Source organism: Equus przewalskii, chromosome 15 (genome assembly GCF_037783145.1).
Source record: "Equus przewalskii isolate Varuska chromosome 15, EquPr2, whole genome shotgun sequence".
Taxonomy (NCBI): Eukaryota; Metazoa; Chordata; class Mammalia; order Perissodactyla; family Equidae; genus Equus; species Equus przewalskii.
In genome coordinates, this window is record NC_091845.1 from 38,536,955 (window position 1) to 38,564,381 (window position 27,427).

Genomic DNA, 27,427 nt, shown 5'->3' on the forward strand with positions numbered 1-27,427 from the left:
GCAGGGCAGGATGGGGCCACTGGGAAGCATGGCCTCCCCCAGCCCCAGGCCAGGTGGTGTGGTCCTTGCACCCTTCCCACCAGTTAGCCACTCCCTGCTAGTTATGAGTTCTTCCTAGAGAGTCCAGCTACCCCTGCTTCCACCCTCCAGCTGCTCCCTCTCCTCCATGGGGGTCCCCAGGGCTATGGCTAGGCCTCTGCTTGCTACTCCAGTCACATACCTCCTATTCCAGGGGTTCAGAACCCCACATGGTCATCTCCAGCCCAACTTCTCCCCTGATCACCAGCCCCATGTCCACCACTACTCTGACGCTCCCCCAGACATTTCCAGTACCCCCAATGGCCTCTCCTCCTGAGCTCTCTACTTTGTGGCCTCTCACCAGCCAGAGCCATGACCCCCCACTTCCTATCCCTACATCCTATCAGTTTCTTCCCCTCCTCAACTCCCCCTCAAATACATCCCCATTCTCCAGCCCTACTGTTCCTTATTCTAGGCCTCCAGGCTTCTCCCTGGCTCTCCTGTTTTCCCTACAATCCATCCTTTACTGGGCGACCAAGGGGATCCTGCTGAAAGAAATCACATCACTCTCTTGCTCACAGACCTTCTGTGGCTCCCCAGTGACCTGGGGATAAAGTCCATACACACTGCTTTGGACTGTGCAGGAGGCAAAAGTGGTTGAGTGGCAGTTGACGACAAGGACTCTGGGGAGCAGTCTGCAAACTTGCCTGCTGCGTGTTACTTTGAACAAATACCAGAAACTCCTTGTGCTTCAGTTTTTTTTCTTTTCTTTTTTTTTTTGAGGAAGATCAGCCCTGAACTAACATCTGCTGCCAATCCTCCTCTTTTTGCTGAGGAAGACTGGCCCTGAGCTAACATTCGTGCCCATCTTCCTCTACTTTATATGTGGGATGCCTGCCACAGCATGGCTTGATAAGCAGTGCATATGTCCACACCCGGGATCCGAAGCAGCGAACCCTGGGCCGCCAAAGCAGAACATGCAAACTTAACCACTGCGCCACCAGGCTGGCCTCATGTGCCTCAGTCTTCTTTTTTTTTTTTTTCCTTTTCCTCCCTAAAGCCCCCCAGTACATAGTCGAATACTTTTAGTTGTGGGTCTTCTAGTTTGGGCATGTGGGATGCCGCCTCAACATGGCTCAATGAGTTGTGCCATGTCTGCGCCCAGGATTCGAACTGGCAAAACCCTGGGCCGCCATAGTGGAGCACGAACTTAACCACTTGGCCATGGGGCTGGCCCCTCAGTTTTCTTATCAGTAAAATAGGCCTCACGGTAATATCTAGCCACTAATGCACTAGGTGAGGTCAAGACCAAGGGAGGAAATGTAGGTAAGATGTTCAGAATGTGCATGGCACATGGAAAGCCCTCAATAGGGGTGAGTTGTTATAATAGCGATTTCTGCAAGGCCCTGTAGGGGCTGTCCCTGCCCAAGGTCCACCTCATCTCCCTCCACTTGCCACATACCAGCACTGCAGCCTTGATTTGCCTTGCTCTCCCCATCCTCTTGCTCCTCCTCCCCCCATTCTTCCTTCCCATCTTTCATTCCCTGCCTGTGAGCTGGGCCTCTCTGACTCCCATTGTCCTGGGGCTTTGCACTCCCCAGCCAGGTCCCACTATCCTGGTGATGAGTCTCTCCCCTCCTGAGTCTCTGATTCTAGACCTCTCTGCAGCATAATTCTTGAGGATGGCAGGTAAATATTTGTCAAGTTAAATGAATAAATCACACCAACTCTACCCCACCCTTCCAGAGGTGCCCCATCCTGGAGCTGGGAGAGGTGTAAACAACTAATCATGCTGCCACTATAAAAATATCCGCCATGGTAGTGTGTGCAGAGAAGGGAGAAACTAATGGTGACTGGGAAGGTCAGGGAGTCTTCCTGGTGGAGGTGATGTGGGGAGTGCTAGATGGGGAAAAGCACTGGAGCAGAAGGTTCCAGGAAGAGGGAACAGGGAGGTGGGACTGGGAGAGTGGGTTGGTGAAGGTCCAGAGAGAAAATCAAGCATCAGAGCTGGAGAAACCGCTTGCTCTGAGGCAACTGAGGCTCAGAGTGGCCAGGACCCATCCAGGTCATCCAGTGAGGGACATCACAGGCATCCTGCTTCCTTCACACTTGGGAACCCAGGAATCCTTTCGAGAGATGTAGTTTTTGGGGCAGAGGATGGCTACCTAGCTAGGGCCTCATGGGCACCAGAGGAGGCATGACTTGTCCTGTGCATGCTGGTCCAGCATCACCTGAACTAGACTATAACGGACAAAGAAATGACATCCAGCAGAATTGAGGGCTGCACCATGGCTGGAATGGAGAAATGGCAGCTGCCAGCTCACCCGGACAGCCAGAATAGCCTTGGGACTCACTAAAGGCCACAGGGCAGGTCCAGCTTATCCTGAGTTCCTATGTGCACCAGGCTGAGCAGGGTGAGGAATGGAGACCCCCTCAGTGGACTGTGACACCTCAGCCCACAGGCTCCAGAAAGGGGAAGCTGCCAGTACTTCCCCAAAGGCAGTTTCGGGGTCTGTGTGTCTGCCCCCCCCCCCCCCCCCAGAGTTGAGGAACAGGCAGGACTCCACAGGGATACCCAAAGTCCAGGATCCTGACCACACCACCTCCATGCCTCCCAGGTGGCAGGGAATCCTTGGCAAGACCCTGTGACCACCAAATCACAGCCTTGCAGAGAGGGCCTCAGCAGCTGCTGCTTGCAGATCTCAGTGGCTCCCTCCCTGCAGCCCTGAGCCAGGCTCCACCTCCTGGTACATCCCCTGCACTTCCCCCTTCCTACTTCTAGCCCAGCAGCAGTTCTGAGAGTGGAGTCAGCTATCCTGCCCTCTCAGCTCCTTCCTCCCAAACCTCTCTTCCCAAGCTTCTCTTCCCCCCGGAAGGAACAGTTTCAAGCCTTGGAGGCCTTGAGGTCCAGGGTCTCCCTTCCTGTTCATCCACCTCCTTCAGAGATAATTGGCTTTGACCTGGAGAACTCAGGCCCCAGCACTCCTTGCTAGAAGTTTCTGGATGTGCTAGGGGGCTCTACGTGACACAGAGGCAGGATGATCTGGGAGGAGGAGTCATCTGGTCAACTACTATTTGCTGTGAACCTACTGTGTGCCATTGTGCTGAGAACCCTAGGGTGAGGGAGGCAGCTGGGACCCTGCCCTCCAGGAGCACAGGCCAAACAAGTAAACAGGGAAATGAACTTTACAGTTTCAGAGGAACTCAACAGGGTGACATGAGAGCCACTGGGAGGTTGTATGCAGGAGGGAACAGTCTGAGGAGGGGACCTTTAAATGATGAGAAGAGACCAACCATGTGACGAGCCAAGAGAAGAGAGTGATTAGGCACAGGCAACAGTGAGTGCAAAGACCCTGGGGCTGGAAGGGGCTGGGAGTTCCTAGAACAGAAAAGAGGCCAGCCTGGTCAGAATAGCGAGAGCAAGAGGGACAGTGGTGTGAGTGAGGACTGCTATAGGGCATTACTGAGGAGTAGGGCAGGCAGAGGGTTCTCAAGGCTCTAAGAGATGCTGAGGTAGGGGTGCATATGAGCCTGCAGCAGGCAGCAGCATCTCCAAACCAGTGACCTATGTCTGGCCCTGCAAATCCAAGTGGTCCTGGCATTCAGGGTGCTACTGATATGATGGGCAGAGAACTGTCCAGTGCCTTGGCAGGGGACCCAGGGAGCCCTCAGGGCTTTGGGGCCAAGTCTGAGCTGAGCCCCCCTCCTTGTCCTTGAAGAGCCCATGGTCCAACCTGCTACTGTGTCTGCCACATACGCAGCCTCTAAAGGCCACCTCACCTGGGAAACTCAGGGTCCTTAGAGGGCCTAGAAATAAAAATCAGCTCTATCCCCAGGAGCCACTCCTCTGCTCACCTCACTGCCCAGCCCTCCTGTCAGGCTATCTGAAGGCTGGGGCTTAGAGCCTCTCCTGCAACTCGTTAGGGCCTTCATTAGCACTGCTTCCTGGAATTTAATTGAATGAAGGGGCAAAAACAGCTCTAATGAAGGTGATGCAATAGCAAGCAGCCCATGAGATGCCTCCAAGGCCCAGCCACCTGGGGCTCAGGGGCTTCCTATAGATGGTGACTGGGACTAGAGGGGCAAGAGAAGGGAAACCTCTCCTGGGAAGGATGCTGGTCACTGAGCCCTGGGAGCATGGGACATTGCTCTGCCATACTGCAGGGAGCAACTGCTGGGAATGAAGCCAACTAGACAGAGTTAAGGGAGTTAGCCTGGTTGGGGGTGGCTTCAGGCTACTAGAGAAAAGCTGCTGAGATGCTACGAGCCAATGCAAAAACCCTGGGCCACATGGTATGTCATAGCTCAGGCCAGACTGTGGGCTAGCACAGGGGATGGTCAGCAGGGGCCAGATCATCAGGGCCATTGGGCAGGGAAGAGTTTAAACTTTATTCCAAAAGTGATGGAGGGGCTGGCCCAGTGGCACAGTGGTTAAGTTTGCACCTTCCGCTTCGCAGCCAGGGGTCCGCTGGTTCAGATCCCGGGTGCGGACATGGTACTGCTTGGCAAGCCATGCTGTGGCTGGCGTCCCACATATAAAAGTAGAGGAAGATGGGCACAGATGTTAGCTCAGGGACAGTCTTCCTCAGCAAAAAAGAAGAGGATTGGCAGCAGATGTTAGCTCAAGGCTAATCTTCCTTTAAAAAAACCAAAAAACCCAAATATGATAGAAATGATTGGAGGGTTTTTAAGGGAGGGTGACATGATCTGCTATTTTAAAGTTCCTTCTGGCTGCTATGAAGAGTATGGCCCCTGTGGATGAGAGATGAGAGACACAGCAGGGAGGGAGGCAGGGGGTGACCACCATGTGGTGCAGGAGGTGAGGGTGATGGTGTGAAGCATATGGAGACAGGGTTCTCCCACATCCCCTAGGAGAAACGAGCTGGGGGAGGGGGGAGGGGACGACGACTAACGACGACATACTGACGACACACCGACACACGTATAACTGGGCTGAGCTTGTTTGTTCTAGCAGGTTTGGGCTGGCTGGTCCTGTTTCAGCCTTCTGCACAAGCTTGGCCTCTCTTCCAAATGGACATTGCTCAAACATTTAAAGAAAATCAGTCTAAAGGGGTTCCCATACCTGCTTCCTCACTTTTGTGTACCTCTCCACCTCCACTGCTGGTGTTCCCTTCCCATTTCTCCATCGCTAGTATGCCTTCCTTGCCCTGCCCTCAAGTCTTGGCCAGCGCCAGGCTCCGCAGGAACCCCAGGACTGTATTTCACAAGGGAAAAGGCCCGAAGGCTCAGGCGTGGGGCCCGTCCCTCACGCCAAACCCTGCCCTACGACCCTCCAACCCTGCGTGCGATCGGCCCGGACCACTGCAGTCCCCACTACCGCAACGTGCGGTACCCACGCCCCGCCCACAGCGACCTCCCCCAGTTCGGGCCTCTGGGCGGAGCCGAGGCCGGAAGCGGCCGCTGAGGGCGCCGCTCCGCCTCTTCCGGGGCCTCTCTAGGCGGGACTGCGGGGTTTCGGTGGCCGCCAGAGGCCGGGCGCGGCTTCGTGGAGTAGCGGCGCCTCCTGGCGGGCCTCTGGCGCAGCGCGGGAGCCGAGGCCGGCTCAGCCCCACCACCTCCTCTCCTCTCCTCTCCTCCGCCTCGCGGTTACCCCCAGCTGGCCTGCCTCCCGCCTCGTTCTGATTCCGGTCCTGGCCCCCGCCTTGGCCGATCTGCCACTCTGTGGCCGGCTAGGCCCTTCCTCCACAGAGCAGTAGCCGTTCGGCGTCCTCTTCCTCAGAACCCTCTGTGGCGCCCCGTCGCCCTCGCCCTGTTCTGACCCTCGCCCGCCAGGCCCTCCTCCAGCCGTCGCCGCCCTCGGCTCATCCTCCGAACGTCCCATGACACCCGTCTTTTTGCTTCCTCTGGTCCTGGCATCTTCAGACCCTCCGTTCCAGGACGCTTTCTCCCCTCCACCTCCCCAAATTCACAGCGGCGATCGCACGCTGATTTGGGTGATTACCCTGCTTCCTGAGGGTCGGGTGGCTCCGTGCCCATCGCCTGCGCCCAGTCCAGGGCCCGGTGCGCAGTGGGGACTCCGGGTGCCAGGCTGAGTTTGACCCAAAAGACAGGGGCAGGATAAGGAGTGGAGCTGGGTAATACTTGGAGGGGCTCTCAGAATGCTTGGTCAAGAGTGGGTCTGGGAGTCCGGCCCCTTCCTCCGCTCCGGGAACCCTCCAAAGTCAGGCAGCCCGTGGGGGGGGGGGGCCCTGGCTCCCTGAGGACCCGGCCAAGTCTGTGACTGGCAGTTCCTCACTCACCTACACAGGCTGAGGCCCCGGCCCCTCCCTGGCGACCTCTCCCCACCCTCCCCGCCCCCAACCTTCCTGCCTGCCCTCCTCTCATGCGCCAACCAGGAAGGCTTCCTGGACTGTCTTGGAACCTCAGGGCCCGGCTGCACAGTCATAACTGACCATCCCAGCCGCCTGGCCGGGGCATAGTGTCGGGTGGGTCACCGCGCAGCCCGGACTCCGGCCGTTGACCGCCAGGGGGCAGCAGAGGCCACCTTCTACAGATCTCAGGGAATTAGGCCGGTGTCTGATCCTGTACAAATCCCAGGGTGCGTAGTCTGACAGCTTTGCAGCCTTGTGTGGTTTTGAAAGCAATTTTGTTCTTTCAGACTTTTTCCAGGGCTACTCTTTCTTTCTAAGTAACTTCCAGTCAATTATTACTGTTCCAAGTTGTTTGAAAGTTAGTCAGTTGCTGGATGACTTTAAATTGAGGTCAAGGCAGACATCTGGATGAGTCCTCTGGGTCCCTCCACATGCTTCTTGCTGTTCCCTGGCTGCATCTTGGACCCAAGATGTTCCTAGCTACCAGCGCTTGGCCAGGCTGAGCAGTGGCCACCCTGCATACTCCCTGATGCCAACTGTCCAACCTCCATCTACTGTCTTCCAGCTCAGTCCCTCCAGGGCCCTGGCCCAGAAGTGCTTCACCTTCCTCCAACCCAAAATCCTACTAGCTTCTTCCAATCTCTTACCCTCAATAGCTTCGTCTTCCTGGTCTTCCTTAAAAGTCTCTGTTGGCCCTGCTCCTCTCACTTCACACAAGTTGTCTGTCCTTATCCTTTCCAGTTCTCTCTCTCTCTCCTCTACCCACTCCAGTCAGGCTCGCCTCTCCCTCCACAACACACCCCTGGTCAGGGTCCTCAGTGACCCACACGTTGCTGAACCCAGTGGTCTGTTCTCTACCCTCACCTCCTCGAGCAGTCAATGCTTGCCTGGCTCCCAGGTGCCTGCATTCTCTTGGGTTTCCTCCCACCTTCTGGCTGCCCCTGCTCAGCTCCTTTGCTGGTTCCACCTCATCTCTCTTACCTCCTGACAGAGGCCTGTTTCAGGGCTCAGTCCTGACTGCTGCCCTCCTCTGTCTAAACTCATCTCCTCTCATCTTATCCAAGCCCCTGGCCTTAGGTACCATCCACCTGCGTTGCCTCCTAGATCCAAAGCTCCAGTGTTGAACTCGAGTCACGCATACAGCAGCCAACTTGGCATCTCCACTTTGATGTCCAGTTAGTGTTTTAAACTTTTCCTTGGCAAAACTGATCTCCCTCCCAAGCCTGCTCCTCCCCCAGCCTCCCTCAGTGGATGCAGTGGCAGCTCGATCCCTAGATAGGCTTGGAGTCACTCTTGACTTGTCTCTGCCCCTCCCCTTTTACCCAATCCATCAGAGAACCCCACCATCTCACCTTCGGAACCAGCCCAGCATCTCACCCAACCGTGCCACCATCTGGGCTGAGCCGCTTGACATGTCTGTCAGGAACACCTGCAATAGCCCTCGTGTCAGTGTCAACCTTGGCTCCCCATCCCCCACCCTGGAGTCTAGTTTCAGTACAGCACCCAGAATAATCCATTTAAAATTTAGAGTTGCTGGGCCGGCCTGGTGGTGCAGCAGTTAAGTTCGCACATTCCGCTTCAGCGGCCTGGGGTTCGCTGGTTCGGATCCTGGGTGTGGACCTACACACCATTTGTCAGGCTATGCTGTGGCAGGTATCCCACATATAAAGCAGAGAAAGATGGGCACGGATGTTAGCTCAGGGCCAGTCTTCCTCAGCAAAAAGAGGAAGATTGGCAGCAGATGTTAGCTCAGGGCTAATCTTCCTCAAAAAAAATAAAAAATTAAGAGTTGCAGTAGCAACTGAATCACATCCTGCACCCTCCTCAGTTCAAGACCCTGCATTGACTCTTAGCTTTCCCAGAGAAAAATCCAAAGTCTTTATGGTGGCTGACAACGCCCTGCAACATCTGCTCCCCTCATTAGCCTCCACTCGCCCCTTCTACCATCTCCCGCCTCGCTCAGCGTCAGCCACAATGGCTTCCTGGTTGCTCCTCTCACATGCCAGGCATATTCTGCCTTAAGGTTTTACACTGGCTGGTCCCTTTAGCTGAGTGTTCCCTGCAGGCATCCACATGGCTTCCTCCCTCTTTAAATCTCTGATCAAACATCCCTTTCTCCGTGGGGCCCACCCTGACCCACCTCTCAACTCCCTGTTCTTCATTGCGCTTACCTTGCCATTTTTACTTCCTATAGTACTGAGCGTCTTTTAACAAATGACATAACTTACTGATAATGTTTCATGTTTCTGGTCTGAATCCAATCCCCCACCTAGAATGTAAGTTCAAAGAAGGCAGGGTCTTCACTTTGTTCACTGCTGTATGCACCGGTGCTGGAAGAGTGCCTGGCATATAGGAAATTCTGGTAAATACTTGCTGAATGAATGAATCCCTTTTCAGTCGATATACGAATGCATGTGTACACAGGTGAGGTGGGTGCAAGCAGGGCTGCTGCTGGGCAGGGAGACCAAGGCCCATGCTTTGTCCCCTTGTCCTGGTCTATATTATCTTGTTTTTCTGCTATAAGCAGAAAAAAGAAAAATAGAAGACCTCTGTGCTCAACTTTCTTTCTTTCTTTCTTTCTTTCTTTTTTTGAGGAAGATTAGCCCTGAGCTAACTACTGCCAATCCTCCTCTTTTTGCTGAGGAAGACTGGCCCTGAGCTAACATCCATGCCCACCTTCCTCCACTCTATACGTGAGATGCCCAACACAACATGGCTTTTGCCAAGCGGTGCCATGTCCACACCCGGGATCCAAACTGGTGGACCCCGGGCTGCTGAGAAGTGGAACGTGCAAACTTAACCTCTGTGCCACCATGCTCAGCTTTCTGACTGCTTTATCTTGTCAATATTTCAAGCAGAGCAAATTTTTTTTCAGAGCAATTTTTAAAGAGCCAAAAACAAAAGGAAAAAACCTGGGAATTTTTCAAAACATATAAAAAGGTTAATGCTGACCAAGGGCCTGCACACTCATCCTCATAGAGGCCGAGTGGCTGGAATTTGACAGCCAGGGACAAGGGATACTCATTTTCAAACAGTCTCGTGGTCACTTGGTTTCTGGATATAGTATAGTGGCCACATCGCCTGGCCCCTTCCCCCAGGAGCCTGCTGCCCACTGGTCAGGCTGGAGGAGCCCTTGCTGGGCAGGGAGAGATGGGATGGCCTCTCGGGGTCAGCATCCTTCCTCCACCCCAGCTGAGGGGGCGGGGGGTAGGAGCTGCTCTCAGCACATCCCCCTGGTCTGAGAGGCCTGAAGCCAGGCCTGGGGACTGAAGAGACTCCAGGCAGCCCTGCTGCTGCTCTGACTTGCAGCTTTCTTTGGATAGAGGGAGTGTGGGAAAAGACCCCAGGGTCTGTCTGCAGGATGCACCCTGTCCTTTATTGCCTCACACTCCCCAGGAGCCAAGTGTCCCAGGCAGGGCTAGAGTCTTTTCTGATGAGGAATAAGCCAGAGATCCCCAGAGCACAGCCCCTCATACCAGGGCACTCTGGGCAGTAGCCCCCTCTAGGCCAGGATCCAGCTCTTTCCTGGGGCTACAGGGCTCCTGGGTGAGACCGCAGGCTTGAGTCAGGCGCCTGGAGCTGATGGGAACTGGACTCAGGAAGACCCTCTCTGACCAGCTGGCACTGTCATGGGCCTAGTGGCTACCAGCTTGAGGAAATTCTTTCTTCAGGGGTTTCCCAAGCTGGCAGCCTCCTTGCCAGTTCAAACTGGATTTTTCCTGCTGCCCTTTCCCCGGCGGCCCAGCCGGGTGCGGGGTCTCTCCTAATGAGGTTTTGGTGCCAAGGCCTGTGCAGCTCCACCCTGCTGGGTCCCAGCTGATGCAGGCCTGCCCCAGGCAATGGGCAGCTTCCAAGTCCCACCCAGGCCAGGGCACCTGGGGCTGCCCTGCATCCTTGTAGCCCCTGCCCAGCTTTGGACTCCCCAACTCAAACTCAGCCCCCACATACAGCGACTCACAGACCCACCTTTATTCATAGTGGGTTTTACTGTTAATAAAAGATCAGCCTGACAGGGCACAGGATCCTTGGATTTTTGTCCCCAGACTCAAGGCATTGACAGAGGGTTGACATGGCAGCAAGGGGAGGGCAGGGGGCCCTTCTGCAGGGCTTCCGCAGAGCTCTGCTGCCCCCTGCTCAGACCCTCCCTGAAGCTGCTGGGGATGCATCTCACGTTGCCTCCTTCCGGAGGCCTCTCTCTGTCCCATTTCCTGAGGCCTCATTAATTCCTCCCCACCTCACCCCGTGAGAAAGCAGGTCTGTGTTGAGCCTGGCCCGGGCCCAGAACCCGGTCTGAGCATACCACTCATTGGTTTGGGAGGCAGGGGGCGGGGTGGGTTAGGGGACTCGCCCTGTCCCCACCTTCATCCCAGGGAGAGGCAGGAGGGGCCTCCATCACCATCCATGTCCTGGCTCCCACCCCACTTTCCAGGAACCCAGGGACCATGGAGATCAAGAATATAAAACACAGCTGATCTTATGTATAATATTTATAAAAGGGGGCTGCCAGCCTCTCCATCCCTGCCCCAGATTGGCCCCTGGGGTCTTTGACTCCTAGAGGCAGAGGCGCTCTGGGCCCCAGGCTCACTCTTCTCCCAGCAGTGAAATGTGAGCAATGGGCCAGGCTTGACGTGGGGGGAGTCCCAGCCTCCCCGGGACTGTTGAAAGTTCAGGGCAGGGGTCCCTTGGGTGTACCCACATCAGCCTCACCCTCAGAAGAGCCTGCTGGCTCCAGGTATAGGGTGGAGGGGCCTGCTCCCAGTGGAGGGGACGGGAGAAGGGGACAAGAGTATCCAAGGGCCTGAGCCCAAGTGCCTGAAAGGGACCTCGAGGACAGAAGGAGGGAAGGCAAGAGGGCTGAGGGAGGTGAGGCCCTAGGGTGCAATTGATGGCCCAGCAGCAGGGTGGGGGGATGGCTGTAGACCTGGGTCCCAGCTCTATGTGCCCCTACAGTCTGTGTGACCTCAGAGGCAGCTGCTAGGCCTCAGTGTATGCATCTGTATAAGGGATAAGGGGCTTGGGTAGGATCTGAGGCAACAGGAAGGAAGCAGGGGTACAGCCTCGCCCTGCCCCCAGCTCAGGAAGCCCCTAGAGCCTGGGAGCCCAGCAGGGTAGTGGCCCAAGGGCCTTGGTCCTGGCTTTTTAACAAAAATCTTCCACAGAGAAGATGTGGGGCAGGGCCAAATGCCACAGCGTTAGCCACGTCTTCCTCCTCCCCCCTGACTGGCCACTGGGTGGGAGCAGGGGCTGAAGAGTCTGGGTGGGGGTACTCGGACAAGCAGACAGAATAGGATGGGGGTCATCCTAGTGGCTTCCTCCATGATGGCCAGTCCCCGAGACCCAATCAATGATGATGAAGCTCAAGCTCATGGTCATCAGCAAGAGGCCAAGCACAGCGAAACAAAGGGCCTGTGGGGTCAGAAGTCAGGGTCAGGTCTGAGGTCAGGGCAGCCTCCTCAGTCCCACACCAGCCCACTGACCTCCAGGCCCTTCGCACCAGGATTTTGGGGGTAGACCTTGCCGGTTCCTTCTCAGTGGGCACGATGCGGAAGTAGAAGATGGCAGGGAAGATGAAGATGAGGCATGGGGCAGATGTGGCACCTGCAAAGTACAAGGCATGGCCACTGCTGGCTCATGTCCACCTATTGGCTAAGGTTCGGGGGTGGACCCTTCTATGAGATCAAATATTCCTTGTTGGAGGTGTCTCATCACAAGACTCCACTTGAGAGCTCTGCCTGATTCTGGAGAGCCCACCAGCCCCTTCCCGTGTTCACTGTCCAGATAGTGAAAGATAGTGTTGTTGGTGTCAGAAGAATCTGTCAGTGAACGAAGCTAGCAAAGAGGAAAGGCAAGCCAAGAGATAGAGACAAAGCCTTGAGGATACTGAGCTCCTGGATATAACTATTCCTGAAGGCTTTTCCATTATTTGAGCCAGTACATTCCTTTCTGCTTAATTCATTTTGAGTTGGATTTCAGACGTACAGAAGCAAGAGTCCTGTCTATGATAGCCATGATACTCAGTCCCCAGGTCTGTGTGTCAGCCCCTGCAGACTTGGGTTGGAGAGTCAGTCTCCTGAGTTGGGTCGCCCCAAAGATATCTCAGAATTTCTGATCTTCCAACTCAGAGCCCCAGCTGGGATGGGACAAGGGACAGAGCACCAAACCTGTAGTCCTATGATCCTGGGCTGAATCAAGGCTCCCCACTTACCAACTGTATGGCCCTGCTACTCCGTTAATCACTCTGAACTTTAGTTTTCTTGTATATGAAATGGGGACAAGACCCAGCGAGACCCTTTGTGGAAGCCCCTGACCCCTGGGCTCCATCCTGTCCCCCAGTGAGGAGGACAGTGGTTCCAAGTCTTCAAAAGCAATTAGAATAGCCTTAAAGATAAAATCTCAGATGAGAGGCCAAGCAGTCATCACTTAAATGTAGGGCATGAGCTCAGGAATCTGCCAGGATTTGCATAAGGGAAATTCTCTGGGGCAATACCCTGCCTCCATACATAGCAGGGCCAGACCCTTACCAATGATCCCGAAGATGCCCAGGATGGTGGGGGCAAAGATGACCAGCAGGTTGATACAAATGAGTAGGCTAGTGGCAATGAGCGTGTGCCGCAGCCAACTGAACTCCTGGCTCTGAAAGAGCATCTGCTGGATGGCGCGGCGCACCTGGGGGCCAGGAGGTGAGAGTCATCAATCTGTCAACCCTATCAGTCCCACCCACCCTTAGTCTGGCCACCAGGCCATCTGCCTACCAGCTCACCGGAAACAGAACAATTGGCACTGTGAGCGTGACTGCCGTCAGCACAGCCACACGCACACACAGGATCAGCACATCAAATGGGTCCACCTTGTTGTAGGTGTGCAGCAGCTCTGACTCCACCCCGTCTGTGGCAGGCAGGGAGGGTGGTCAGCAGGTGGCCCAGGGAGGAGGTTGGACTCTGAGCCTGGGTTGACCCTGATGCTGTGGGGAGTGGCAATAGACTCACCTCCACAGCTGCAGGGCACAGTTAGGCATCACACACCTACTGAGTGCCTACAGTATACAGGGTGCCATGGCCATCGGCCAGTCCCCTGCCCCCCAGCCTGGCCTCTGCCTCTGACCCCATGGTCCAGCCATACCGTAGAAGGTGAGGTAGCCGAAGAGGGCAGCCAGGAAGTACATGACATACATGACGGCGATGGACAGGTTGGAGATGTGCTGCATCTTCCTCTTGGAGGGGCTATGGGGCAGCAGGGAAGGGGATTGGTGCCAAGCTGGGTCACACTGGGAGACCCCCATATGCCCCAGGGTCCCTCTGGCACCACACTCTCACCATCTGGCATCTGAGGAAGCCTCCTTCTTGCCCCCTGTCAGCCCTCACGGCAGCCATAGAGATCTTTGATAAAATGACTTGGCTCTTGTCACTGTCTTCCTCCCTTTCAGGACCACATCCATTCTCCACAAACAAGCTCAAGGCACCCGCTACTCCCTCTCCCAGCCAGGGACACCTACTCTTTGAGTTCTGTATAGATGGGCAGCACCTCGGGGTGGCAGACAAAGGCGAAGGCCATGATGGGGATAGTGTATGCCGTCTGGGGAGACATGGGAACTTTGTTAAGGCAGCCCCTCATACTCTCACAGGGTCCCCTACCCCCACCCTGGCCCATCAGAACCTGTATGTTGAGTGTGAAGTAGCTTGGGGTGCAGAAGGCTGCGGCCTCAGTCTCCACCTCCAGTGGTACCTCCTCCTTGATGACCTCCGTGAGGCTGACGTTGCCTGTGGTGTTGGAGTTGGGGGGCAGCGGACAGGGCACATGAAACTTTTTGTAGATGACCTGTGGGGGGAGGATAAGGGTATTGGGGCTAGGTTAGGCTGTCTGGGAAGTCACTATGAAGCCACATCTAGATCAGGACTGGAGGAGCTGCCTTCTAACCCAGGCTTCCCAGAGAGATCTGCCCCCTTTCTCTGACAGAGGACTCTCTTAGGACACCTGCCCCCTCCCTCAACCAGGATGGAGGGTGACTCACTGCAATTAGGAAGAACACCATACAGCTGAGAGAGAAACCGCTGGAGTAACCCAGGTAGCCTGAAAAGTTGCGGGGTGCTGTGAGACTGGGGGTCCCCTTCTGTGCATCCCTCCAACATCCCCCTCCAAGGCCCTGGCTCCACCACACTCACCAAGCTGCCGCATCAGTGCCAGGGGCAGAATGACAATGACAGAGACCAGGATCACCAGGTAGTTCCCATTCACGTACCAGTCCCTGCAGGGATGGGAGTGAGGAGCCCAGATTAGAGCCCATCCAGTCTCGGGTGGAGCCGCCTGCCTCTACCCGCAGTGAGGGTCACCAGTGGTGCCATACTTCTCCACAGCTCTGAGTCTTCCCTTCTCCATCTGCAAATGGGCATTCTCACAGAACTTTCATTCTGGGGGAGGTAAGGAGTAAGGCTCCTGCTTGGTAACCATTACGATTATAGTCACTGCTGTTGTTTTTCTCAGGACACACAGATCTGGGTCCAGCCACCCCAGGGAGTGGCCCCAAGGGACCCAGGGAGGTGGGAGAGATGAAAGAACCTGGCTCTGGGCGGTGGGGCATTTTCCATGGGAGTCCCAGGGACTTGCCAACAACCTGTACCCCTTCTGCATCATCCTGTGCATCCTGCATCATCCTGCCCCACACCCCTAAAGGACACGGGGCGTGGGGAACTAAAGGTGTAAGGAATGGGACCCTCCTTCACAGGCAAGCCCAAAGGCCAACCCTTTGGGAAAGGCCCCCAGGGTCCAGGGGCAGAAACCTAGCTGTTTCCCTCCTCCCTAGAGCTATTCTCAGCTTCACAGCCCCTCTTGCCTGGGCTGTGTTGCCAAGGGCAGGGCCTGGCTGTCTTCTCTGTCCCACCCACAAAACATGGTTGATGTCATCAGTGCTGGCTAAACTGTTGATGGGCAACTGGGACACCAGGGGCTTAATTTCTTGGTGGGGGGGGGGTTGTTAACACGCAAGCCACAGTCAGGAATAGCAGGCACTTAGAGCTAAGCCTTAGGCTTTCAGGTCCCCCGCCACTCACAGGCTGGGTCCAGGGCCAGGCAGGGCCCAGCTTCCTCAGCCTCAGCACCCCTGGCCCCCACGTGGCCCTCCTGAGGGGTTCCCCCAGGTGACTGAATGTTGACTCTGAGGCAGCTCTCAGCCGCTCCACCAGCCACTTGTAGACTCTGTCTCGTCTCTCCCATTAGCCCAGCCTGGGCTTCCAGGGCCAGTGTGGTCGTGGAGGGGTAGACTAGGGCCTCCCGCCTTCACCCAGCCCGCCCCACCCTGGGGCTCACGAGGTGTGATCCTGAAGGTTCAGGAAGGCCCGTATGACGAGGGGCAGCTCCGACTTGATGATGTACAGGTAGCTGGACATGGCTGGGGGAGAGGGGTGGGCAGGCACTAGTGTCAGTCAAACCAGACAGCCTTCAGACTGTCCACCTGCCCACCATCCACCTGTGTCTGCCCTCCAGCCTCACCTCCAATGTTCTGCAGTGTGATGGCCAGGGCCGCTGCCAGCTTTCCTGGCATCCCAAAGGCACGGTAGCCCAGCTGCTCATAGGCACGGATGCCTGCAGATCAGGAAGTTAGGACAGTCAGAGTGCTCTCCCCAGTCCACCCCTCCCCTGCCACAGGTTGGGTTTGAGGCTCACCCACAATCCCTGAGGACTTGAGTAGCAGGTGGATGGAGTAGCTGGAGAGCAGGGCAATGGCTGTCAACAGGAACCTGGGGAAGATGGATGAAGAGAGGCTACTGGGGGCTTCCCTGGCTTGCAGGGGTGGTGAGCTTTGGGAGGCCTGGGTGTGTGGGGTCTGTGACTCAGTTGTCTGGACCCCTAACAGGTGTGGAAGCAAGCTCAGCAGGCTCCAGAGGTGGTGAACACCCACCACCAGTTTGATCCAGTGTGGGCCATGACCCAGAAGGAATCCTCTGAGCAGCACCTCCCCTTGAGTTCTTAGAACAAACATGTTTTCCATTTAGGCTGCAGGGCAGAGCTCCCAGGTAGGGACACATGTGTCCACACAAGGCCTGGGCATGGGGATTTGTCCATTACGTGTAAAAATGGTAGAAGGACAGACTCAGGCCTGTTACGCTGGCCTTGTGTCGTAATCTCAGTGGCTTTACTGGGAAGTGAGGTATATTTGTCTGGCCATGGCTGGTTTTTTTAGCCGTGGTTTGGGTTGAGTGTAAGTGCCCACCCACTGTAGTCTGGGCAGGAACTGGCAGGTCCTGGGAGGTCATAGTTGGTGGCCTGTTTAGGGCTCCTATCTTTAGAAGGTTTGCTGACGGCACTCACAGGAAAAGGATGATGCCCGTATTGGCCATGGCGTAGGCGAGCCCGAGGATGCCACTGCCCATGATGGCATTGCTGAGGTTGAACACTGACATCCCGAATGATGTCTTCCCCTCGAACTGCAGGCACCAGAGTGAAATGAGGAGGGATGGGGGGAGTCAGCAAGGCATGGAGGGCATCTCAGTGTTTGCCATCACCGTCCCTCAGCCTCCCATCGCTGCCCCAGAGCGCCTCATTACTGCACCCAAGCTCCCAATGATGCCCTTGAGCGCCCCCTGCTGCCCCAGCTCACGTCAGTGAAGTGCGGCTCCTTGCTGGGGCTTTTCTGTAGGAAGCCCTCACCCTCAACACAGCTCCGTCTGGGGCTTTCAACCCTGCAGGCACAGTCCAGGGCAGGCAACTCAGCTCCAGCCCCTTGCCCTACACCCTGCCCTGAGCCATAGCTGGGTCTCTCCTCTGCTCACCTCTGGTTGCCTGCCGTAGGGGTGACAACTGGGAGTAGCCCCTCCGAGTGTTTGCCGTTGGGCACCAGCTCCACCATCTCTGTCTGCACAGGTGCCTCCATGGCTCGGGCACCACCACGAGGAGCACTGGCTCTCACACCAATACAGTCAGAAATCTGAAGAACAGACGGTCCTCTGATTACCCAGCTCCTTGGGCCCATGGCCCAGCCTCCCATAAGTCTGCTGCCGTAGCACACCTCCCAGAGGGTCACTAAGGACATACGTGCACATGCAGCTCTGTTTGCTCCCTCTCTGGGCCCTGCCTTTGGGAGAGTAGAGCTTGGACACTGGGTCCTCCAGGACATCCTGAGGGGCCATCTCAGCCAGTATATAACCACCCCCCTACACACACACCAGTCCAGGCAAGCCCTTGGGGTCTCACTTTACCCATCTGTGAAGTGAGGGTCAGCTGGATGACCTGAGTTCAGAGCCCCGTGGTGCCAGGACCCCGAGATGCTGAGTCCAGGCCTCCAGACCCTACTCTGGGGGTGGGCCCTGGACTGACTCCCCCTCCTCAACATTAATACTGGGAGACGTTTTCCTGTGCCAGTCCTGTGTGCCAGGGGCCTCCTAGTCAACCTAGAATGGCACTGCCCAACGGCTGGAGGCCTCAGGAGAGGGTTAGGACAGTGGGCCCTGTTCCCAGCCGCCCGGCGGGCACTGCTGGCAGTCAGAACAAAGGACCCTCTGTGGGCTGAGAGCTGGCGCTGGGAACGGCAGGCGCAGAGGCTACCCCCCCAGCTCTCCCCCACACCCCCCCCCGCTCTTGGAGCCAGGAGGCCTGAGGCGGTGCTGGGTAGCTGGACACCTGGGCCCTGCCCACCTGGCTGCAAAGGGCCCTCAGGGGGCCTTCCAGGAAATGGGTGCCCCAGGGCCCAGTTCTCTGGGCCACACAAGCCTCACCTTCCACACAGCCCTGGTCTCAGGGCCATGTTCTCCTTCAAGCCTCTCCTCCGCTGCTAGGGAATCCTCCCTCCTTAGGTGCCCACCCACCACGAGTGGACTGTTTGAGCAGATTCCTCATTTCCTGGAGCCCCAGGCCAGGAACTCAGAGCCCCCCAATCCTGCCCACTGCCCAGATAACTCACTGGTCCCTCTCCCATCACTGGGGCTGGGAGCCATCTACCCCAAGCCCAGAAGGTACCTGGGCACAGTGCCCTCAGGATCTATAAGGACATCCTGAAGGCCAGACAGGCCAGCAGGAGAGCTGAGACCAGAGTGGAGACCAGAGAGGGGGCAGTGGGGCCGGCCCGGTGGCGCAGCGGTTAAGTTCACATGTTCCGCTGCTCGGCGGCCCGGGGTTCACCGGTTTGGATCCCAGGTGTGGACATGGCACCGCTTGGCACACCATGCAGTGGTAGGCGTCCCACATATAAAGTAGAGGAAGATGGGCACGATGTTAGCTCAGGGCCAGGCTTCCTCAGCAAAAAGAGGAGGACTGGCAGTAGTTAGCTCAGGGCTAATCTTCCTCAAAAAAACCCCCCAAAACAGAGAGGGGGCAGAACTGCCAGGCAGGTCAGCCAGAGCCTGGTCTTGACACTGTGGCACCCCTTCCACTTGGGAACCCTGAATCCTGCCCTGAATCCCTCATACCCCCTTCAGATCCTGATGGTCCCAGGTCTGCTCTTGAACCTGGAGCACCAGGGGTCTCAAACTTAGCACTCAGGGCTATGGGTGGGTAGGGGAGGCTAGGCTGGGGCCACAAGTTTCAGACCTCAGGCCCCACTGCCGGGGAGGCAGCAGCCATACAGAACTGACCAGAGGATCACCCCACCATTATCCCAGGCAACCCTAGGCCATAGTTCAGATCCCAGGCACCTCAGGCCTGGGTTGGCACCTAGCACCCTTGGAACCCCTCAATCTGCCTCTCCTTTCTCTGATGCAGCACTTCTGCACCCTTCTCTCCTCCAGCCCTGTCCATACAGGACCATGACAATGTGAACATCTCTTCCCCTGGACCAGAGTCCCCAAGTTCAGCCTATCTTCAAGGCCTGAGCCTCACCATCAGCACCCCTCCAAAGATCCCAGCTTGCTGTTGAGATGCCAGCACCTGGTCTCCAGAATCACTCCAGAGTGCCCCCTGCCTCTCAGCTGGGGTTGCCCTTGCTGGGCCTCCCGCCCTGGGCAGGCTGGGACAGGTCCACAGAGTGCTGAGTTGGCAGCCCGGACAAAGTACCCTTTCTGCCTTAATATCCTTCCCTAGCAGCCAGGCATTGCCTCCAGAGAGACCAGAGCCCATGGCATGGTCATGGCCATGGTGCCTTTGGTTCCATTCCCCCAGCAGAACCAAGGCCTAGACCTTCAGGGCCTATTACGACCAGTCACTCCTGGGTCTCAGGCCAGCCTGAGATCCCACAGAGGACATGGAATATCCTTCCTCAAGTGGCTTCCAATCTGGAAGGGACAAAATCCCCAAACACATCCCCCATCTTATGGCTCCTTCTGCAACTGAATGTGAGGCCTGCCTCACTGTGTGACCATGGGCAGAGTGTTCCCTGCTCATGACCTCAGTGTCTTCCTGTCCTCCAGGGATTCCGTGAGGTTTGGCCAAAGCTGGGGACACAGTGAGGAGAATCCTCATGGCCTTTGCCTCCAGAGCAGTTTGTAGGCTCCCAGAGAGGGGTCAGGCTCTGGGATGGGGCGATCACTGTGACCTTGAGCAAGTCATCAGAATGGCATCTTTCATGGGTGCAGCATGGGCTTGGGCAGTAAATCAATGGCCCAGGCCACTGCCCTGGGGCCTGTTTGCTTTGCTGGGAGATAAGGGCCAGGAGGGGCCAGGAGCCACAGGGATAGTGCTGCAGGTAACGCCCACCCACGCAGGAATCATAGGGTGAGAATTTGTCAGGCACACCTCGGCAGGTGTTGAGTTTGGCTAATTAAAGATTTCAAGGCCCAGGAATCTAGGCCACCTTGGGGGCCACTGCTTGTGTCAGCTGCTGTGGGAAGTACACCTCTGTCCCAGGATCGAGGTCCTGGGAGCCACTAGGGCTCTGAGCCCTGATTTCCTCCCCAGTGCTCAGGACATAAGTGGGTCTGCAGTAGCAGGCTGGCTACAGGGAGGCTTCTATGCTGTCCTTTCCTCAGTCCCATGGCCATATGTGCGGATGGAGGCACAGACCCCAGAGCTTGCTCCCATGGCCCCCAGGCTTCCTGTGCCTGGACAGCCCTAACCTCAGCCCACATCTCAGGGGAGAGGCAGCTGGCCTGACTTGAGTGTCCACTGTGGTTATCCCTAGGGCCTCAGGGATGAGGGTTGCCCCTAGTTCCAGCTCACCCATCCTTACCACTCCCCTCCTTCGCTGAGACAAAGTGTCCCTCCTGTGGGGCCAGCCTGGTGGTGCAGCGGTTAAGTTTGCACATTCCACTTCAGCGGCCTGGGGTTTGCCGGTTCGGATCCCGGGTGTAGACATGTCACCCCTTGGCAAGCCATGCTGTGGTAGGCGTCCCACGTATAAAGTAGAGGGAGATGGACACGGATGTTGGCTCAGGGCCAGTCTTCCTCAGCAAAAAGAGGAGGATTGGTGGCAAATGTTAGCTCAGGGCTAATCTTCCTCACAAAAAAAAAGTGCCCTTCCCAGTGTGGCACCCCTCTGCTCACCTGCTTCTCATGGCTTCAGAAGGAAAACACCCTCCTAGGACAAGCTACTGGTCAACAGTCAAACTGAATTCAATGGACACATCTGAATTGTATGTTCTCAAGGCACAGCCATAGGGATTGGTGGGGAGCTGATTGCTGTGGTCAGGGTTCTAGGGATAGGGCACGTGAGAGGGTATTCATAAGAGGGGAGGGTACTAACACACACCCTTTGTCTCTTCCCCACACCCACAACTCCAGATTTTGACCCCAGTAGATCAAGTTCCCCATTCACTACTCCCTCATCATCAACAACACTGGGTAAGTGGCTACTGTGTGGCCAACATCCTGCTGGTACTGAGGGAGTGGCATTGCAGGAGGGGGCACATCCAGGGGAAGGCAAATGGCCCAGAACATTGACATATTGGCCACACCAATCCCATATCCCCTAGCTTCCTGGCCCTGGTGACTGAGGTCTGTGCTTCTGTGTTCTGGGCATCCGGAAATGTCTAGGAGGATCTGAGGGGCCCAGCTGGGGCCGGAAGGTGGACTTTCCTGTGACAGGGTACATTTTCTGGATATCCAACAGATGTTTAGAGTTGGGCCTAACCCCAGATACCTAGACCTACCCTCCTGCCAAGCCCTAGACCCTCCTTGCTTAGGCTGCCCCCAGTGGAGGCTGCAGCTGGAACCTCTTGGCTCAAGATTGGGCCAAAGCCAGCAACAGCCACCTCCCCCACTGCCAGCCTGCTGAGAGGGACGTGCAGCCCAAGGCCCAGCTGAGGCAAAGGACAGGACATCACGTGCCTGTGGCCCCCCAGGGGCAGGGGAGACCCCGGGCCAGCCAGCCCATCCTCCTCCCTGCTGACCCGGAATCCCCTGGAGGCGGCCAAATATTTGGACAGCCGGACTTCTGGCCCCAAAGAAAGCTGGAGCAGGGGCCGGGGGCAGCTCAGGACTCATTAGAGACCCCAATGTGGGGCTAAAGGCAAGGTCAGCCTGGAGGAGAGGCACCATTCAATGTTAGGAAGAAACAGAGAGAGGCAGAGGGAGGGAAGAGAGAGACAGGGAGAGAAAATGTACACACACGATGCATGTGTACTGATTCAGACAGAGATGGACAGAGGCACAGGGAGATAGAGAAATGCAGGTGGATATAGAGGGACACAAACAGAGAGAGATACAGAGAGAGAGAGGAGAATAGATATTCAGACAGGAAGACAGAGAAAGAGAGACAACCAAAGAGGTAAGAGACAGACAGATGGCCAACCAGTCAGAATAGCCAGATGGAGAAAGAGACAGAGGCAGCAAGACAGCAAGAGACCACAAGACACAGCCAGCGAGAGACAGAGAGAGCCCCGGAAGGAGCAAGAAGGGGAGAGGGAGCCAGAGGCCCAGGTGAGGGAGCAGCAGGCCCAGTAGGCACTTCAGGGATCACAAGGCAGAACTCTGCAGGACACCACAAGAAGGCTGCCACAGCATTTCCAGGTTCCCACAAGGGCATGTTATGCCCCCATTAGCCAGGTGCAGGGACTTCCAGAGGTGGGACTGAGCCCACAAGGGACGCAAGGCCAGGCCCACCTGGAAAGCTCTAGCACCCATGGCTCGTCTACTCACAGAATGGAAAAGATACATGGAGATGGATATGTTGGAGTGACCTCCATCCTCAGTGGCTACACACGTGTGCAGACGTGCCGGCTGAGAGGCTGTGTACAGGACGTGGCCCGCAGAGCGGAAATTCAAAACCAAGCCACCCCTGGCTGATGGCCGGAAAGCCTGTCCTGCCCCAGAAGCTGGTTCTTCCCTTTGGCCCCCAGAAGCCCTGCCTGGTCCTCTAGAGTGCACCCCTGCATCTGTCTTCTTATCCAGAGTCAAAGGCCAGTCCTTTACCCACCAGACTGTGTGCACAGGGTATACAGTGAGTACTCTGTAAATGATAAATGAATGGAATGGGTTCAAGGCTCTTAGCAAGCCCCCAGCTCATCTCAACTGCTCCAAGTGGCGCTTGGCCTCTTGCTGTGTCTACACTAGAATATCCTCTGCAGGGCCACTATCCTACTGCACATCCCACCCCAGCTCTCTGTGCACACAGATGCCAAAACTGTACCTCCTTCATAGCCAGTCACTCCCTCAAAACACGTTTTCCCCTCAAATTGAGTGCCTGTCCCCACACCCAGCCCAGACTTTCTAGGTGCACTCTGTTCAGCTCAAAAACCTTTCCTGACCCCACCCAGAGTCCATGAACCACCCAGCCTGTCCTGTTGTGCCTCAGTTTCTCCATTTGTCCAGGGCTCCAAGGCTACTTGCTAGGACAGCAGGCATCAGGACAGGAGCAACCAACTCTCATGGTCTGGTCACCTGGAGCCTGGACTGGGGGGTTTTTGTGACATGGCCCAAAAGAACCAGTACTGAACAAAGGGTGGCTTGTGAAGCCAGTGAGCACAGGGGCTCTATGGACCCAGGCAGAACCAAGTTCTGAGATGTGTACCCCTAACCCTCCCCAGAGATACAGCCCCCTACCCCCAACCCCCAGGAGTCAGAAATTCTCATTCCTGATTCCAGTCATTCCAGCCCTCTTAGAGATGTGCCAAGTCTGGCCTCCATTTACCTGGGATTCCTCCCACTTTTGGTGCTTCTCGCAGGAAGCCTTCCATGGTTGTGCAGAACCTCCCCTCTCAGAATGAAACTGTCCCCAGATCGCTCCAGCTTTGTATGCTCCAGAGTGAGAACCTCTGAGGGATTTGCTTCCTTTCCAGAAGGAAGTGAGCCCCCATGCCAGACTGAGTGCGGAAGAAGGGGTGGAAGGTCCAAGGGCCTCTTCCAGGGACAGCACAGTGGCCCAAAGGCAGTCTTGGAAGGAAAGGCAGGACTGGCGCTGAAGGAAGGATGGGCCTGGGTCGATGTGCCCCACAACTGCAAGGGCTCAGATCACTGAGTGGGGGGTAGGGGTGGCGGGGGGGGGGGGGAGGGGGGGGCTTCTCACAGGCCCCGCCCCTGGCCTCCTCCTCCCCGGGTGTAAACAAACGCACGCATTCGCTGTGGCCAATCGAAGGGGCCAATCGGGCGGGGGCGGGCTCCTGCAAACCAAGTCGAACTCCCTTCCCTCCGCCCGCCCGGCGCGCTGTGCTGGCTCTCACACGCCCGCCCCGCGCGGGGCGGAGAGGAGCGCCCACGGAGCCCCGCCTTCAGGCCAAGGAGCCACACGCGCCCTGTGCCCGCCGTGCCTGCTGGCCCAGCTGCAGATGGCACGGGCTCGGGGACCAACATGTGCCCTGCAGCCCCTCAGGCAGCCTGGCCCCATTTGCCCTCAAGCCCCTGCCCAACGCAGCCGGGATAAATATACTCAGACTCCCGGCGTGCCAGCCTGGCCGATTTGCCTGTCAGGCGCCCGTCGGGGCAGCGTTCCAGGCCTGCTCCCGGCCCCTCTTATGCCCCCCTCCGGGACCCTCTCCAGCCGGTCCCCGCGGGCCCTGCCTCGTGAGGCCCATCGCGTACCGCCCAAGTCTCCAACAAGGCGTCTTGCGGCCCCAGCCCCGGGTGCCGCCGACCTCCGGCTGTCCCGCCTGGCCCTGCCTAGAGGCCCCGAGACGACCAGGCGCCTCTCCCAGGACACCAGCTCAAGCTCGAAGCTGAGTCTTGACCCGCAGGTCCCCAGATCTGCTCCCCGAGCGCGCGGGGCTCTGACTTGCCAGAGCCTGGGGCGCCTGCCCGGGGCGGAGCGGGCGAGGGCAGCTGCTCAGAGCCCAGCTACCGACGAGAGGGTGGACAGTAGGACTGGGCCCACCCGGTGCCCCTGGGCTGGAGGTTGGCGCCCCCAGTGGTACCTGGCCTCGCGGGCGGGGACGCGCGGTGCTCCGCTCAGGCCAGTGCAGTCCGCTCTGCTCCCGGCGGAGCGCAGCGGAGGGGAATGAAGGGCCCCGGCCCCGCCCCGGGCCCGCCCCCCGCCCGCCAATCCCTAGCGGCCCGCGGGAGGAGGGGCTGGTCTGGGGAGAGCAGGGGGCTGGGCAGGTCTGGAGTAAAGGGGCAACCTGAGCGCCAAGGAGCCCCTAGGTAGGAGATCAGCTGCTCTGGGAGGGGCTCAGTTGATTCTAGTGGGGGGAATTATTCAGTCCAAAACAGATTCTCTCCAGGTCTCTGAGTGCCTGCTTAATCCCTGAAAGGCTCTGTGCTCCCGAGGGGGGACAGGAGGGGCTCTTCAGCGAGAGGAGCCGAACCGGGCAATGCTTACCTGAGGGAAGGGTGATTTCCATGGGGGACTTTCAGACATCACTCAGGCAACAAAATGTCTTTTCTGCCTGCCTCACACTTTCCATGCAGAGGTGGGGTCGGGGTGAGGAGGGGGTTCTCTGCATCCATTCCTCTGTCTTCACTCCAGATATTCAGAAGAGATTGAAGCTGGAACAGACAGGGGTAGGGACAGTGAGGACAGGAGGAGGGCCAGGCTTGGCTAGTGCTGAGCCTTGCCTGGGATCTCCCTGGCTATGCCCCCTCGTTTCTTTATTTCTAAGGAGTAGGAGACAGTTGTGTCTGCCCTTGGGGAGTGAGGTCTAGGACTTGCTGCCCTGGGAGAAGAGGTTTTAGAGTGTCCCCATTCTTACCCCTGCCTGCTTCCCACCCGAGGCCTTGGTGCTCAGAGGTGGGTGGTGGATGTTAAGGGCCCCCAGGCCCAGCTGGCATCCCTGCTGGGGGAAGCCTTGACCTTGGGGGTGAGCTGGGGTGGGGAGAGTTCCCAGAACAGCTGTGTCCCTTGCTTCTCAGCCATTGCCTCTGATCCGATTAATCCCATGGCCTCTGCTGTTCCTGCAAGCTGGATGTCTCTGTGTCATGTCTGCCCCCTCCCCGGTGCTGAGGGGAATGCCCTAGGAGGACAGGCCTGACCCCTCCCCTATTTGAGCTGGGAGTCAGGACTCTTGGATTCTCTTCCTACTGACTCACAGCACCACCACAGCCAAGCCCTAGCGTACCTCAGTTTCCCTGTGTGTCACAGGAAGTGCCCCAAGCTATGAGCCAAGGGCAGGGGACTCGGCTTGGCTGGGAGTGCTGGGAGTGCCAGAGGACGGGGACTAAAGAGAAGGGCATTAGGATGGTGGCAATCCCTGAAAACCTCAAACCACCCGAGCTCCCGTCCTGCTGATGGCTGAAAAATAGCAAGGGACGGACTTTCCCTCCTGATCTGGGACTGGTGTCCCCCCCCAAGTCAGAGCTTACCTAAGACTCTCAGCCTTCAAAGGGGCTTGAGGACTCCCCATGCGACAGAGTCAGGTAGGAGAGGTACTGACCAGGGTCTCAGTCTGCCCCCTACTTCCCACCTGCAGACATCCTGGATGTTCACAGAAGCCATTTGCAAAGGGCTGGGTGCTCCCATTGGCAGTTCCTGAGGGGCCAGACCTGGCTTCAAGGTCACCCAGCATGTGGGTTTTGGGGTCCTCAATCCAAACGGGAGGGAGCAGGAGTGGGCTGGGCTAGGCTGCTGTGGGAGGCCAGGAGGCAGCGTGATGTGGGGTCCCTGGGCCAGGCCAATTGTGGCCAGGCTGGAGGAGGGGCTGCCTGTTTGTTGATGCTAGGCTTGGACCCCCGCCAGGGCAAACACAGCTCTGAGGCCTTTCCCGCCACCTGCTGAATCTCCCAGCCCAGCCTGTGGTGGCTGGACAGCTGGCAGCCGAATGGGGTTCTGAGAGCTGCTGGGTGCCTTCTCCCCGAGGCTGGAGGGCATGTCCATCCATGCTGCCACAGTATTGGCGGCAGCCACCTGGAGTGGAGGGTGAGGGGAGCTTTATCTCAGCCTTCAGCCCAGCCCCCACATCTACTCCCCCATCTCGGGAAACTGAGACACAGGCCCAAGAGACTGCCGAACATGTGAGGCAGACCTGAAGGTCCCAGGGTCACTCAGATGCTCCTTCTAGGGTCCTGGCAGCCCTTTGCTCCCCTCTTCCCTCTTCAGTCATCCTCTCAGCCTCCAGTAAGGCAGCCTCCTCTCATTTCCCCTGGTACACCAGCCACACAGTGCCCCAAGACTCTCTCTAACTGTGCCCCATGTTCACCTCCAATCTGGTCCTCCCCAGAGCCCAGCATCTGTATCCCTGACTCCTTGGACACCCTGCAGGCACCTGCCTCACACCCAGCTGGCTTCCCTGATATTCTCCCTACCTGCTCTTCTTTCCGGTTGGCCTCTCCACCTCCCTCACTGTCCGACTGGCCACAAGTTCCTGCTGTTCGCAGAACGTGCCAGCCTTCACCTCCCTGTGTCTCTGCCCTCCTGGTTCTCCACCCTGTCCCACCTCCTTGGCAAACTCTTACTTGTCCTTCAACAGCCAAATGGAGGATCACCTCTGAGAACCCTGCCTAAGCCACCAGGCAGAACGAGCTCTTCTTTTACTTCCTGTGGCTGCTCTTGCCATCCTGCCACACAGCTCCAGCCTTGGTGTCTAAAGTGCTCTTTATGGGCTGTCTAGACAGGAAAGCTCCTGCCAGGTTGGAGGGTGTGAATCAGGAAAAGCCTGATGGAGAAGTGACCTGTGGGCTTGGCTCTGCCAAGGGGAAGAAAGGCATGTGCCAAGTTGGGGAAGAGAAAGGGCATTCTGGATGGAAGAAGCAGCTTGGCCACAGGGAAACTTAAGTACGTGTGTGGGATTAGCACCAATAGGTGGAGGGCTGTGTTCAGGGGCAGGACACTTGGCCTGCAGTCTTGTTGGGGGTTT

General features: G+C 57.2%; 1 protein-coding gene across 19 annotated transcripts; it reads right to left on the reverse strand.

Annotated features, from left to right (window-relative positions):
* Positions 1–4,385: 4,385 nt before the first annotated feature.
* On the reverse strand, positions 4,386–27,228 carry SLC38A3 (solute carrier family 38 member 3). 19 transcript variants are annotated; one of them, XM_070574979.1, is made up of 19 exons: positions 24,554–24,615; positions 23,338–23,604; positions 20,754–20,902; positions 20,440–20,650; positions 17,114–17,268; positions 16,942–17,023; positions 16,653–16,768; positions 16,008–16,081; positions 15,834–15,926; positions 15,651–15,732; positions 14,510–14,592; positions 14,359–14,417; positions 14,004–14,165; positions 13,843–13,922; positions 13,470–13,570; positions 13,111–13,235; positions 12,872–13,016; positions 11,845–11,948; positions 10,820–11,756 (listed from the first exon to the last, which is right to left on the reverse strand). In XM_070574979.1, the coding sequence occupies exons 3-19, from the start codon at positions 20,762–20,764 to the stop codon at positions 11,652–11,654; spliced, it is 1,788 nt and encodes a 595-aa protein (XP_070431080.1). In that variant the 5' UTR covers positions 20,765–20,902; positions 23,338–23,604; positions 24,554–24,615; the 3' UTR covers positions 10,820–11,651. The 19 variants fall into 19 exon arrangements, 15 of the variants coding, with proteins under 15 accessions (XP_070431072.1, XP_070431085.1, XP_070431080.1 ...); XM_070574983.1 differs by having other exon boundaries at positions 11,828–11,948; positions 24,554–24,609; XM_070574971.1 differs by lacking the exons at positions 10,820–11,756; positions 24,554–24,615 and adding an exon at positions 4,964–7,779 and having other exon boundaries at positions 11,828–11,948.
* Between the last annotated feature and the right edge of the window lie 199 nt (positions 27,229–27,427).

Coding starts and splice junctions, on each gene's coding strand:
- SLC38A3 (XM_070574970.1), bottom strand. Junction 14,418..14,509: donor GGCACTGATGCGGCAGCTTG/GTGAGTGTGGTG, acceptor GCAACTTTTCAG/GCTACCTGGGTTACTCCAGC. Junction 13,571..13,842: donor ATCTATACAGAACTCAAAGA/GTAGGTGTCCCT, acceptor GCTGCCCCATAG/CCCCTCCAAGAGGAAGATGC.